The sequence below is a fragment of the Lathyrus oleraceus genome, chromosome 3, assembly GCF_024323335.1.
Source record: "Lathyrus oleraceus cultivar Zhongwan6 chromosome 3, CAAS_Psat_ZW6_1.0, whole genome shotgun sequence".
Classification (NCBI taxonomy): domain Eukaryota; kingdom Viridiplantae; phylum Streptophyta; class Magnoliopsida; order Fabales; family Fabaceae; genus Lathyrus; species Lathyrus oleraceus.
In genome coordinates this window covers 75,172,374-75,184,599 of record NC_066581.1, presented here as the reverse complement: position 1 = coordinate 75,184,599, position 12,226 = coordinate 75,172,374, and the positions used below count along the sequence as shown (strand labels likewise).

The 12,226-nt window shown below is 34.0% G+C and overlaps 1 protein-coding gene across 1 annotated transcript; it reads right to left on the bottom strand.

The window, feature by feature from the left end:
* Positions 1-1,106: 1,106 nt before the first annotated feature.
* On the bottom strand, positions 1,107-5,232 carry LOC127132669 (NADH dehydrogenase [ubiquinone] iron-sulfur protein 5-B). The gene is made up of 2 exons (XM_051061631.1): positions 4,997-5,232; positions 1,107-1,402 (listed from the first exon to the last, which is right to left on the bottom strand). The coding sequence occupies exons 1-2, from the start codon at positions 5,144-5,146 to the stop codon at positions 1,304-1,306; spliced, it is 249 nt and encodes an 82-aa protein (XP_050917588.1). The 5' UTR covers positions 5,147-5,232; the 3' UTR covers positions 1,107-1,303.
* Between the last annotated feature and the right edge of the window lie 6,994 nt (positions 5,233-12,226).

The following is a 12,226-nucleotide window of genomic DNA, read 5'->3' as shown; positions in this document are numbered from 1 at the left end:
TCACCATGACTTGTATGAATGTTGTGCATCACATGTGAACTTTATTTGATGTTGTTAATATATGCCTCTTGATTTTGATCTAATTCTGACTTACTTTAATGTATGTTTACATGTTTATGTGCTTTGAACTTTTGTTATTATGCCATGAACTTTTGTGTGCTTATTTTGTCATTGATCCATGATTCACATGTCATTCTTTCATGTCTTGTTGAACCTTCGTGTGCATGTGTTCCCTTGTGTTTGTCTTTGTTTATGTGTTTACAAATACTTTAAACTTGTAATAACATGTCTTTGTATGACTTGTATTCTTACATGTTCAAACCTTTTGTATGATGTTGAACCTTTGATTGTGATCATATTGAACCTTAACATGCATGTCTTGAAATATCTTTTATAATTTTAAATATTAATTGTTTAATTGATATATTAATATTTTAATTTGTATTATATTATTTAAAATATTTAAATTATATATTTTAAGAAAATTAAAAAGATTTTATTTATTGTTTTTCATATATATTAATATTTGTTAGAGTTCATAACAAAAAACAAATTGTTTCAACTTAAAAAAAAACTAGTTCTAATGTTGACTTGGTCGGAAATACCCAAATCTGTTTAAATTCGAGGAAGATACATATGCGTTAGGGCATAACACGCCCTACCAAATTTTCAGATTTCATATGCTTTAAGGCATATTTATTAATAGATTGAGTGACTGAATTTTCAAATTGTAATTAGGAGTGATAAAAAATGAAATCTGATATTTGATGCATGACTATGAGAAGAAAACTACAGTGAATCAGTTGTTTATCATTGATTTCTTCCATCCCAAACTAACAATATTTTAGTTCAGAGTTAGTTTTGAATAAACTACCATGCACTTCACTGTACCCTTTACCCAGAAAAAGCAAAGTACACTCACTATCTAGATAACTTTTTTAAGAAGCAAGACCCAATAAGGATAAAATTTGAAAACTCAAGATCACACAAATCCAAAATTTACTGAATAAATGCGCAATATTTCAATTTTAATCTGTTGATTCTTTTTCATTTCGTGGATTTCAATCCTTTAACCTAAAGCACATTAGCAAAAGAAAAGAACCAAATTCACTCAGCAAGTTCAGTGTCTAATTTGCAATTGCAACTTGACCTCCGAATTATTGCACAGGGAAAAGAAGCCCGCCCCGCCAAAGTTATAAAAATAAGGGCTCACACAACATGCAGGAATACCGATCCAAGCAAAATTACAAACGTTTTATTTAAGTATCGTTCAGAAGCTTAAATTGACAGTTAATTATGAATGCTAATGATGTTCACTAACAACCCCATCTTCTTGACCTTTCCTGGCAGCAGCTCTTAGTTTGCGTTGCTCCTCCTTGTAAATCCGGTTTCTTCGTTGGAACTGGAATATGAAATAAAATCAACATCAGTAATTTATATGGCAATTAAACAAACACAGATACAATAAATTGATAAATATGAAATTACACTAGGTTATATAAATACACAATGATTTTTTTCTCACATAATAACTAAAATAGAGAATACCCAACAGTTCCCTTCTACACTCAATAGCCCTCTCTTCTCCAAGCCTCATTATCTTGGTCAACTCTCCTTAATCTAAATCCTGAACAGACACTCAACTCTCACAAGAATCACTGCTTGTGCCTCAAAACTGATAGTGGTAAAGAAGGGTCATCATATCATTACACAAGACAGTCATACTGTAACTAAACTACTCATTAAGATTTGTTTTACCCGCCTTTCCCCCCGAAGGTCCATAAAAAGAGCTAGTGCTATAATATAGTTTTCTAATGAGCGTGAAGGCTTGATACATACCTTAATTTTATCCACAAAGGCTAAATTTGTTTTAGCTAAGAAGCTACCATCTGCCAAAAGCTAATCCACAGTGGGTAGTATATTTTTGTTACCAAAGTAGTAAACTTCACGGATAAATTTTTATAAGGATTTCAAGGTAATCTAGAATTCTTTATGCATCAAATTTAAATACTCTTTATTTTCGATTCTTGCCACGTATATTTTTAGTCTCCCAAACAAGTACCTCTCCCCCCCATATTTGAGTCCTATGAAAGATGTCTACATTGCTCTTAAAGTGAAAGGAAAACTATTAAGAGTTTTTCTGTCTTCATTTTTTTCAAAAAGAAGCAGTTTAAGAGCATAATATAAAATCATCTACAAGTTGCTCCCAGAGCAATATTAGTTGATAACTTGACTAGAGAAGGGAAAAAAGGAATTGCCAAGAATGGACTTAAAGCATCTGAATAAAAGATTAGCATACAAAATGATATGCTTGACAGAATCAGGTAAAGGACCTATAACCAGATAGAAGTAACAAGAAAAACCCAACTTCCATATCACTCTTGTCAATTTCCCAAACTAATATTTTTGTCAACTATATCCATTATGTTTGTGTGGTTTGATTGAAAAGAACGGTTGGAATATCTATATCCTAAAAGCAAGAAGTACACATAATTTTTACAAGATAAAATAATAAAAAGATATAAAAGAACAGCATAATCGATTTGTTTCATAATTCCAGCAAGGGCTCACTAAAACTTTACCTCAACGGACAAATTTATCCAAACAAGAGGAATAATAAGTAAATCAAATGAATGTGTACTACTTATATTTCAGTAGATGTTTGGATGCACCAAGAATCTATATGTAAGTTTCTAACCCCATAGTTAAACAACATTATATGAGAGCAATATAAAATGCTTGAAATTAATCATCATATTATTGTCAACCATAGGACTCCACATTCTTAAAACTTTGTCATGACTATAAGTTATTGGACAATCATACGAGATCTATAAATAATTTCAAGCCATTCAGGTGTGCCAAATATGAAACAAGTAAAAACTGATGCTCATAGACTATAAAATGAAATATAAATAAAATATGTTATTGAGTCAAAAAATAAAATAAAATAAAATCTGTTATCAAAGCAAGAGAAGGCATAACTCTATAAGCTTAAAATATCTATTGCCAAATCAAACATTTAAGGTCTAGCTGTAATTCAATGTTCACTGAAATCCATTGTCTAATTCTGTTGAGTACTAAATTGTGCTCTCTTGCCAAATCAAGGTTGCTGTAGATGGGAATGAAAAGAAGCCCTTAAGAATTGAAAAATACCTGTTACAGAATGTTAATTTTGTTAGTGGGTGTAACTTGGTTTCGAAGTTAGTTGGTTAATTCTGATTGTTTTTATCCAATAAGCTTTATAAACTGACCACAATGTATCTATTTTTCTGTATCTTTGAACATGATTCCAATAGAGAATTTCTTATCTCTTCCAAGCTCTCAAGCTTGCTTGTTCTTTTCCCCACCTCATTCTCTGTTAACTAATAAGTCCCAATAAATCAGCACAAACGCTACATTGTTTTCAGTGGTTGAGTGATAGACTAAATTAGAGCATAGGTTAAAGTTTAACCGTTAAGCTATGATTGCTTCAGGGCAAAGACAAACTTTGCTAAAGTCGTCAAACACACCTTTAGTGTATGTTTCTTTCAATAGAAAATAGGAGGGGTGATGTTGAAAGGGGAAAAATGAGATGCATATAAACTTTCTCCCACCGTATCACGGAGAAAAAACAAAGGAAGAAAAAGAATTAGATATGGGACTCAAAAATGTGTTAACTCTTTTCAAGTGGAGAGAAAACAAGTACTTTGAGAAGAGGATCCACTCTTTTGCCCATGTAAATATTGTACTTTCCATGTCTAATATGGGCTCCACTTGAAATTTTTCTCATCAAGGTAAAGGGAACTTCACATCAATTATGTATCTTCCTTTATTCTTTTTTTCACTTTTCCAAGAGAAGAAATAAGAAGATACTAATGTACGGAGGACTGGTATAGCCTCAAATATGTGGGTAAATTCTACTTACGATGGTTTCATTTGTTAACTGTGTTGTCAGCTGCTGATAGTTGAAAATAGTGGATTGTTAAAAACAGCTATTTAACAACATTGTTTGTTAGTGACAATCATGGGTCAAATAGAGTGACTGGATGTGATGAGATCAGCAACGCATTAGTAAAGTATGCATATTATCACCATATATTTGTAGTCCTTCAACAGCATCACACTTGTATATTGAATTCATTTGTCTCATGATATCCCTTACACAATTTCAAGTTACTATGGATATATTTTTCAACAAGCACTTAAAAAAAAACCTTGTTATAATTATCTTACAATGACTATGTGTCTTTCAAATAATAGCTTCCCGCATAACCCCTCATCAACTTTTTCAAAAGTAATACCGATAAATTTGCGAGGGCTTTTATGTTGCAAGTCAGTAATGAAATTCTTAGCTCAAGTCGAAAAGCTTCCACAAGCTAGAAGCTAATCCACACCAGACAAAATTAAACAACTGAACAATATGCACATAAAACAGATAGTGTTACAGTGTAACTGATCACTGATCTCCAGCTGACAGAGTATAAGTGCTTCTTTGAACGCAACCAAATATGTCTTTTATGCACACACACAAAAAAAACATAAAAAAAAAACAGATAGAACTAGTTTGAGTGAGGCTTTTAGCTACATTCCCCAGCACAGAACATTATATTACACAACAGGTATTACGCAAAGGCCAAAGGCAATCATATCTCATTCATGATTTTCCTAAAGATACATTTTTTCGTGATTTAATATTCCAATTAGGGTTAGGGATTCCCTGCATTAGTCTACATTTTCTGCTGTGGCTATCAAATCCTAGATTAAACACTCTGAACAGTTGTATCTTCCTCAAGATCTAAAACACATCATAAACTATTATTCATCGGAATAATAAATAACGGATTCAATTGTGGAATTAGGGAAATCAATAGGGTTTGTAAAGGAGGCGAACAGAATAGCTAGAAATTAGGGTTTGGTAAAACGAAATCGAGTGGATACGAAATTGATATTGATGAACAAATTGTGAAAAGTAAAAGTAACAACGAAAATGAGAATGGATTGAAGAGAGAAGTACCTCTTTGGAATGGTGGAGGCATTCGAGGTAATCTTCACGGAGGAGAGTACAGTCTTTGGGTTCTCTGCAGGTAGACATACACTCGCTGAAATCGATCCAGAAATCGTAGCATCGACCTTTGTTTCCGGTGATTCCCCATCCTGACGCCATTTCTCGACCTTCGCCTAATTTCTTCCGCTTCTCCGATCTAGTAGAATTTTGGTTCTGAATTGCAAGTTCGAAACTATCTCGTTCTTCATCTCCTTACAAACCTAAATTACCAAAATGCCATCACTATTTTCAATTTTTTTTCCACATCACATCTAAAATTGAATTCAATAATATCATCCAATAAAAATATATTATTTTATCATATCATATAAGTAGTTAAAATTTTTCATCCTACTTAATGGGATGCGTCATTAATTGACAATATAAAATATTTATACCGTCACTATATCACTTATTTTCTTTAATAAAATTAAAATGATATCTCATAATTATTAATGTGACATGGATTAATTGTATAGATGCCTCATCACATTTTTATAATTTAATAATTTAATCATTGTATTTGTGTATTTTAAGAATCAAAAATATATTGTTATTATACTAGTAAATCAAATGAGAGAAAGAAATCACTTGATTAATTTTTGTTTTCTAGCATGAACACTAGTAATTGATAAACGCTAATCAACAAATAGCCCAAGGGTATCGAGTAATTGTTGTTCGTTTAGGTTTCATATGAACTTTTTTCCATTGGGGTTTGCACCTGCAAACCATGATTCACAAGCGCAAGAAAATGATCATCGTGAGAGGAGTATAAAGAAAGCTAAAGATCGAGGTGATGTAGTATTTTTATTCCCTCTAGATGAAGAGAAACTTACGCGAAAAATACGAGATTCTAAGCCCAAACACTTTTGTTTCTTGCAAAAACATGGTAATTGGTGAATCCATGGAGAATATGTAAGAAGATGAAGATGAAGCAGGATACGAGTTTTTTTGAGGTTTACAAGTGGTGGAAAGAACACTTGATGACTATAAGTGCCCAGTAATTCATTCTTTCAGAGGAAGAAGAACGCATAATTGTGAAACCATGGAAGAAAGTTGTAATTGTGAAGATGTTGGGAAGGAGAATCGGTTACAAGGCACTGAAGGCAAGTAAACCATTTATGGGCGAAAAGATGAGTATTAAACATCGTTGACCTATGGCAAGAATACTATATTGTCACTTTCACGGGTGAAGAAGACCAAAGTATAACTCTTTTGGAAGGTCCTGGACTCATTTACGATCATTATCTCACTGTAAGGGAATGAAGATCCAACTTCTGCCCTAATACTAATGCAATTTTCAGTGTGGGTGAGAATCTTTGAATTTCCCATCGAATACTATGACCACCGTGTTCTCTCTTTAATAGAGAACCATATTAGTAAGATGGTTAAGGTGGACAAAACCACTATCTACAGAGAACGAGGGAAATATGCTCGCTTGTGTCTTCAAATGAACTTGAACAAGCCATTGTTAGCCATATTTTCCATCTAAGGGAAACACTACAAAATGGAGTATGAAAAACTCCACCTTTAGTGTCTCTCTTGTGGAAGATTCAGGCATGAAACAACAGGGTGTGTGGATAAAAGTCAGTCTGACATGGAGATAGGAAACAAGGAAACTCGGGGTGAACGTCATACGTGATAAAGGAAAGAAGAAGAATGTATTACATCAGGAAAACATGGGACCATAGACAGTGGTTCAAAAACCTAAGAGGCCTATGAAATATAAAGGTATGCATGTTCAGGGAGTATACCAAGTTAATCAAGGTAAACACGAGAAAGGAAGCAATGTGAATAATGTTGCGTCGGGATCAAGATTCAATCCTCTCCGTGATGAAGAATACCAGGACACTTGGTAATATACAATTCCATCAATTATATTGATGGACCCTATAAGGACCACTATCTCAAATTGAAGTAACTATTTGTTAGAATTTTATTTAAAGTGATTAAGAGAAATCTAACATAACCTACCATGCACAAAAATCGCCTCAAGATGTGGCTGTCCCAACATCCCAATATCCTTCCTCCTCACACGTTAAAGATTACGACTACAACAAACATGAAAGACTGATTTTGATGTGAAGCAAGGAATTATGAGTCAAGAGAATACTTGATAAGGCCAATTGCTAGATGAGATTAGTGAGATGGTGCATGCCATGTATAATCATCATATCTCGCATGGACACTTCTTTCTTCCTCTTTAGTAAAAATCCATGTGAGATCTATTAACTGCCTTTTTGCCTTTATTTCATATTCATTAAGAATAATGCATGACTTAAGTATGTGTATGTGAGGAGATGTAAATACTCTTGTTTAGCTTATCCATTCATAGTTTGTTTTTTAATAAGTCGCCTTTGTTAGAACAAGATTTGGTTCTACATCTATACCTTAAGTTTTGATGATAACAATATTATATTTGTGTAAGAATAATTTTGGTACCCTAATGGTTTGTTATTGTGTAGCTTTAACAACCAGTTTTGATTTTGAGTATATGACGTGCAACATCATCAGTTTCTAAACAATGAGTTCCAATTCCGCTTTTGCGTCAGTCACAAGAAGTTCTGAAAGATGTTCAAAGTTGATGTTGCAATGATCTTTTTGCTTTTGTGTTGATCCACTTCTGATAATCTTTTGAGGAGACATTATGCTGCTGATGCAACGTTCTCACAGTTCGTACTTCTGGACGTGACTTTGTTCATAAAACTTATGAAGAATGACAGACTTCTGAAGTTGTGTTACTTAGCTGAAGATTTTGAAGATCTCAAGCCAAACCTTGAGGTTATCAAGGTTCTGATTGTAGACTATGAAGACTATGAAGATTCTGAAGATACTAAAGATCTAAAGCCAGACTACTGACGCTGTCAAGGTTCTAACCATAATGAAAAAATGAATTCCAGAATGCTTAACTCTTCAGAACTCTATATTAGATTCTGAGAATTTATTTGTTGACTCTCATACATGAACTTTATGAAGTAAGGAAGTTTCATGAATCAGAAAGGTTCTGATCAGAAGCAATCTTATCGATTTTTCTTCCTAATTCTTAACAATTATTACATTAAATGTTTGTCATATCATTTGATATCATGTGGTTCTAAGTGGTGACACTTGTCCCACTCTCTGAGCATGCGTGATAGTAGCATGGCACATTGGGTTTCATATTTCTTAGAATTAGGTTAAAATCTCTTACGCTTCCCCCCATGTCTGCGTAATTTTAACTTGTCATCATTGCAAAAAAATTCAATATAAACCCACTTCACTCACTTTTTCACACTACACGCACAATATTCTCACACTTTCTTCCTTCAAACCTTCAAACACCTTCTTTGCAACTGTTCATCCTTTCCCTCAACTTCAACAATGGTTACTCCTCAACACCATATTCAACAACAATCTCGCATAGTCGCTCCATGGCTGATGAAAATCATCCTGTTATGGAAGGAATTCCTGAGTTAACTCTCAATACTCTTGTTGATTAGTTAATGGTTCTTTGTGAGACTATCTTGGACTTCAAAAATCTGAAGGATAATGGCTTTGATTTTTCGGAAACAGGAATTATAAGATGAAAAGGTTTCTTTGAAAGGTTAACTGGTCATGTTTATCCAGTGCTTGTGAAGCAGTTTTGGATACATGTTGTGGCCACAAAGGACACAATCTCTTCCTTCGTCATGAACAAGAAGATTGTTGTCATTGAGAAATCTATCCCTGATCTTATTTCTCACAACGATTATGGAAAAAAGGGTCTACAACATTAAAACTGATGCAAGAAGAGAAACTATGCTTGCATCTGTCATATTCAAGGAAGGAACCAAGTTGGATGAAGGAAAAAGTCTAAATGTGAAAGACCTAATTGATAGATTAATGGTTTGGTTCAAGATTATTCTGGGACGCATTCATCATCAACCCAGTACGAACTCCTCCGACTACATCAACACCACCCAAAAGTATATGTTGTTCTTCTTGGAAAAAGGGTACAAATTGGTACTTCCAACGATTCTATTCAAATTTCTCAGGGATTCCATTAGAGAAACCAGAACTAGAAGTACATCCAATAAGGGTAGGTTCATTCCAAATGGAAGGTTAATTTATGATATTCTTGTTGAGAACGGTTTTATGAAGAACCTTATGATTGGTGGTTTAACTTATGAGTTAGTGAAGGATGCTGGAAAGATCTTCTCGGGGAATAATCTCAAGAGCATGAGTCTCATCTCTAAGATAGTCAGGCCATATTTCATTCCTTCAAAGGATAATATCTGTGGATTGAGGATTCTAGTTGACAATTTTCCAATCTTCACCAAGATTGACCCTCAAGAAGTTCTGGAGTATTACCTCAAAAGTTATCTTAAGGATGGAAGTGATCCATTGGTTGACCCTTTCAACTTGTCAGAAACTTATCCAAATGTGCATGAGAAGAGGAAGAAAGAGTCTAGAGAATAAGGATCTCCAAGACCTCAGAAGAAGAAGAAGGTTGTTACATTTTTGGATGAAGATGAGGTGCCTCTCAATGAGCGCCAAAAAGCAATACTTCTGAAGGACACATATGGTGTTATCCAACAATCTTCTAAAGGTTCTGACAATCCTACTACTGGTAAGCTTCCTAAGGCCAAATAATTTTTTATTTCTGACTCTGTTAATTCTAAAGGATCTTACTAATTCAACCACCTCTCATTTCTCAACCAATTTCATCTCCTTCTCAAACCATTCTAATTTCACAACCACCTCCCACAGAAACACCTGTTTTAGAACCTGTTAAAGAAGCTCCTACAATTTTTGAAACTTAGTTACAAGAACAACAACGACAAATGCCATAAACACCACCTATTTCATAGTTATTTTCTTCACCGATTCTACCTCCATCTTGAATTGTTTTCGTTCCCCATATTGAAAATCCAAAGATAACAACCCCCAGAACATCTCCCTCGAGAGATTCTAGTAACCAAGTGTGTGAGGGTACTTCTGAAGGCATGTTCATTTTTGAACCTTAACCAAAAGTATCTGATTCAGAAACACCCAATGTCATTTTCCCTACTCTTCCAACTCTTTATGGTCCAGATCCTAATGATACCATAATAGATATTTCTGTCATAATCCCTAAACCACCTAAACCTAGTCCCAATATTGGCAAGATTTTGAGGAAGTTTGAGTCAAACTCAAGAAGTCGTCTTCACGAAGCTATGACAACTAGTCGCTCATCAGCTAATCCTGTTGAAAGTGACTCGACTTGGGAAGCCTACAGAAGGTGAATTAACTCCAAAATCTCCAAGCTAAAGGACTTTAGGTATGACTTATCTGAAAGAAACTTTTGTTCTGGGTTTGTTCCCTTAATGGAAATCTGGAAGTTACGACATGTTTCATCGTGTCTTCTTGCTCTAGGGATTAAGGGAGTTATTCAGAGGCTGGAGTATATTATGGGCATCTAGAATGTGTCATGGAAGAAGTTGATGCTCAACAAGTTTCTTATGAGGACCAACCAATTGAAGAACAACATATTGAGGTTTCTCATAATCAACAGTATGTTGGAACGTCTTATGGAGATATTCCTAACGTGCTTCTGAAGATCATCAAGGAAATGAAAGTTGATACTGCTCTGGTCAAAGAACGTCTGGGCAGACATGAAAAAATGTTTATTTTGATAATATCCAGACTTCCGCCTCCTCATTCTCAGAACCCTTAGCACTTTTTCAAAGTTTTTATTTTAAGTGTTTTTTGGTTTCTGATTGTATCATTTCTGCCTTTTGGCACATGTTTAATGAAAATCATGTTTGTTTCTTTCAATCACTTTTATTTTATTTGTCTATGTCTTTTTGATTGATGACAAATGGGGAGAAACATATTTAAGGGGAAAATCATAACTTGATTTTGAAATACCTATATTCCTGAATAAAAACTCAAACATTGTTTAATGTTTCTGCTAACAACTACTTCGAAGAATAATTTGCTAATTGTTTTTACAAGGTTAAGTTCAAACATCAGAAGCTCTTTTGAAGTTTCAAAGATCAAAATGTAAGTTACCAGTTTCTGATTAAATGGTCTATTATCTGAGTCTGAAAAACTTCCACGTTGATGATTAAGAAAGAATCTCAACCAAGAATCAGATCCAAGCATTGAGTCTTCAAGGAATTAAAAATTAGGCTCTGAACTTAGAACTTGGGGAACTTGGCATCAAGTTTTGAAGAATTGAAAATTTGGCATCAAGTTATGAGGAAGTGTAATTTCCATAGTAATCAGACTTGACAATCAAGCTTTTAAGAAGAATTCTTAACCAGGTTCCGAAAGCTCTTTTCAAAGAGTTTTGTTTTTCAAAGGTAATCAAGCTCTGAAAGAAAATTTCAAAGAGAACCAGAATTCAAGCTTCTGAAGGGAACCAGGCTCTGAAGCTTATTCAAAAGAATTTAATTAAGTTTCTGAAGTGAAGTTCATCAGAAAGTTGATGTTAACAAACCAGTGCTCTGGACAATATTAAGAAACTTCTGAAGATAAACCAGATTCTGGTGGAAGATCAGTTTGGTACTTCAAAGAGGTTAATAAGGAAAGTGCTCTTTCATTCTAATTTTTATCCTTTTAGAATTATTCATCTCAAGGAGAGCTTCTGTAAGATGTATCCTTCTGTGATTATCCTGTACAAATTTGTTCATTAAAATACATGTTTTTGTCATCATAAAAAATGGGGAGATTGTTAGAACAAGATTTGGTTCTGCATCTATACCTTGAATTTTGATGATAACAATGTTGTATTTGTGTGGGAATAATTTTGGTACCCTAATGGTTTGTTATTGTGTAACTTTAACAACCAGTTTCGATTCTGAGTATATGACGTGCAACATCATCATTTTCTGAATAATGAGTTCCAATTCCGCTTTTGCGCACTGTTAGTTGTAATTTTAAGTGTCGGGTTTTTGTTATCGTATCCACAGGGATTGTAAGATATCACTGCCGTTCGATGGTTGTATTAATCTTAGCTCAATGTAACAATAGGGTTTTGGTGGTTTGTCACGTTATCTTGCATAAAAAGGTAATAAATTGCGGTAGAAGTTATGGTTTGAAGAAATGAGAAATATTGCCAAAGTTAGGGTTCGATGATCACTTTGCATGTATTTGTTCGGTCAACAATCTTATAAACTCCTTTAGATGATAAATTATTTCACAAAGTCCTCCCAATATGTTTCTCTCGAACACACATTGTGAGTTTTCCCATTTTGA

Bases quoted from the DNA above. Each gene is read 5' to 3' on its own strand.
- LOC127132669 (XM_051061631.1), bottom strand. From the start codon at position 5,146: ATGGCGTCAGGATGGGGAATCACCGGAAACAAAGGTCGATGCTACGAT. The intron at 1,403-4,996 runs GTACTTCTCTCT...TTCATATTCCAG, and splicing joins GCCTCCACCATTCCAAAGAG to TTCCAACGAAGAAACCGGAT.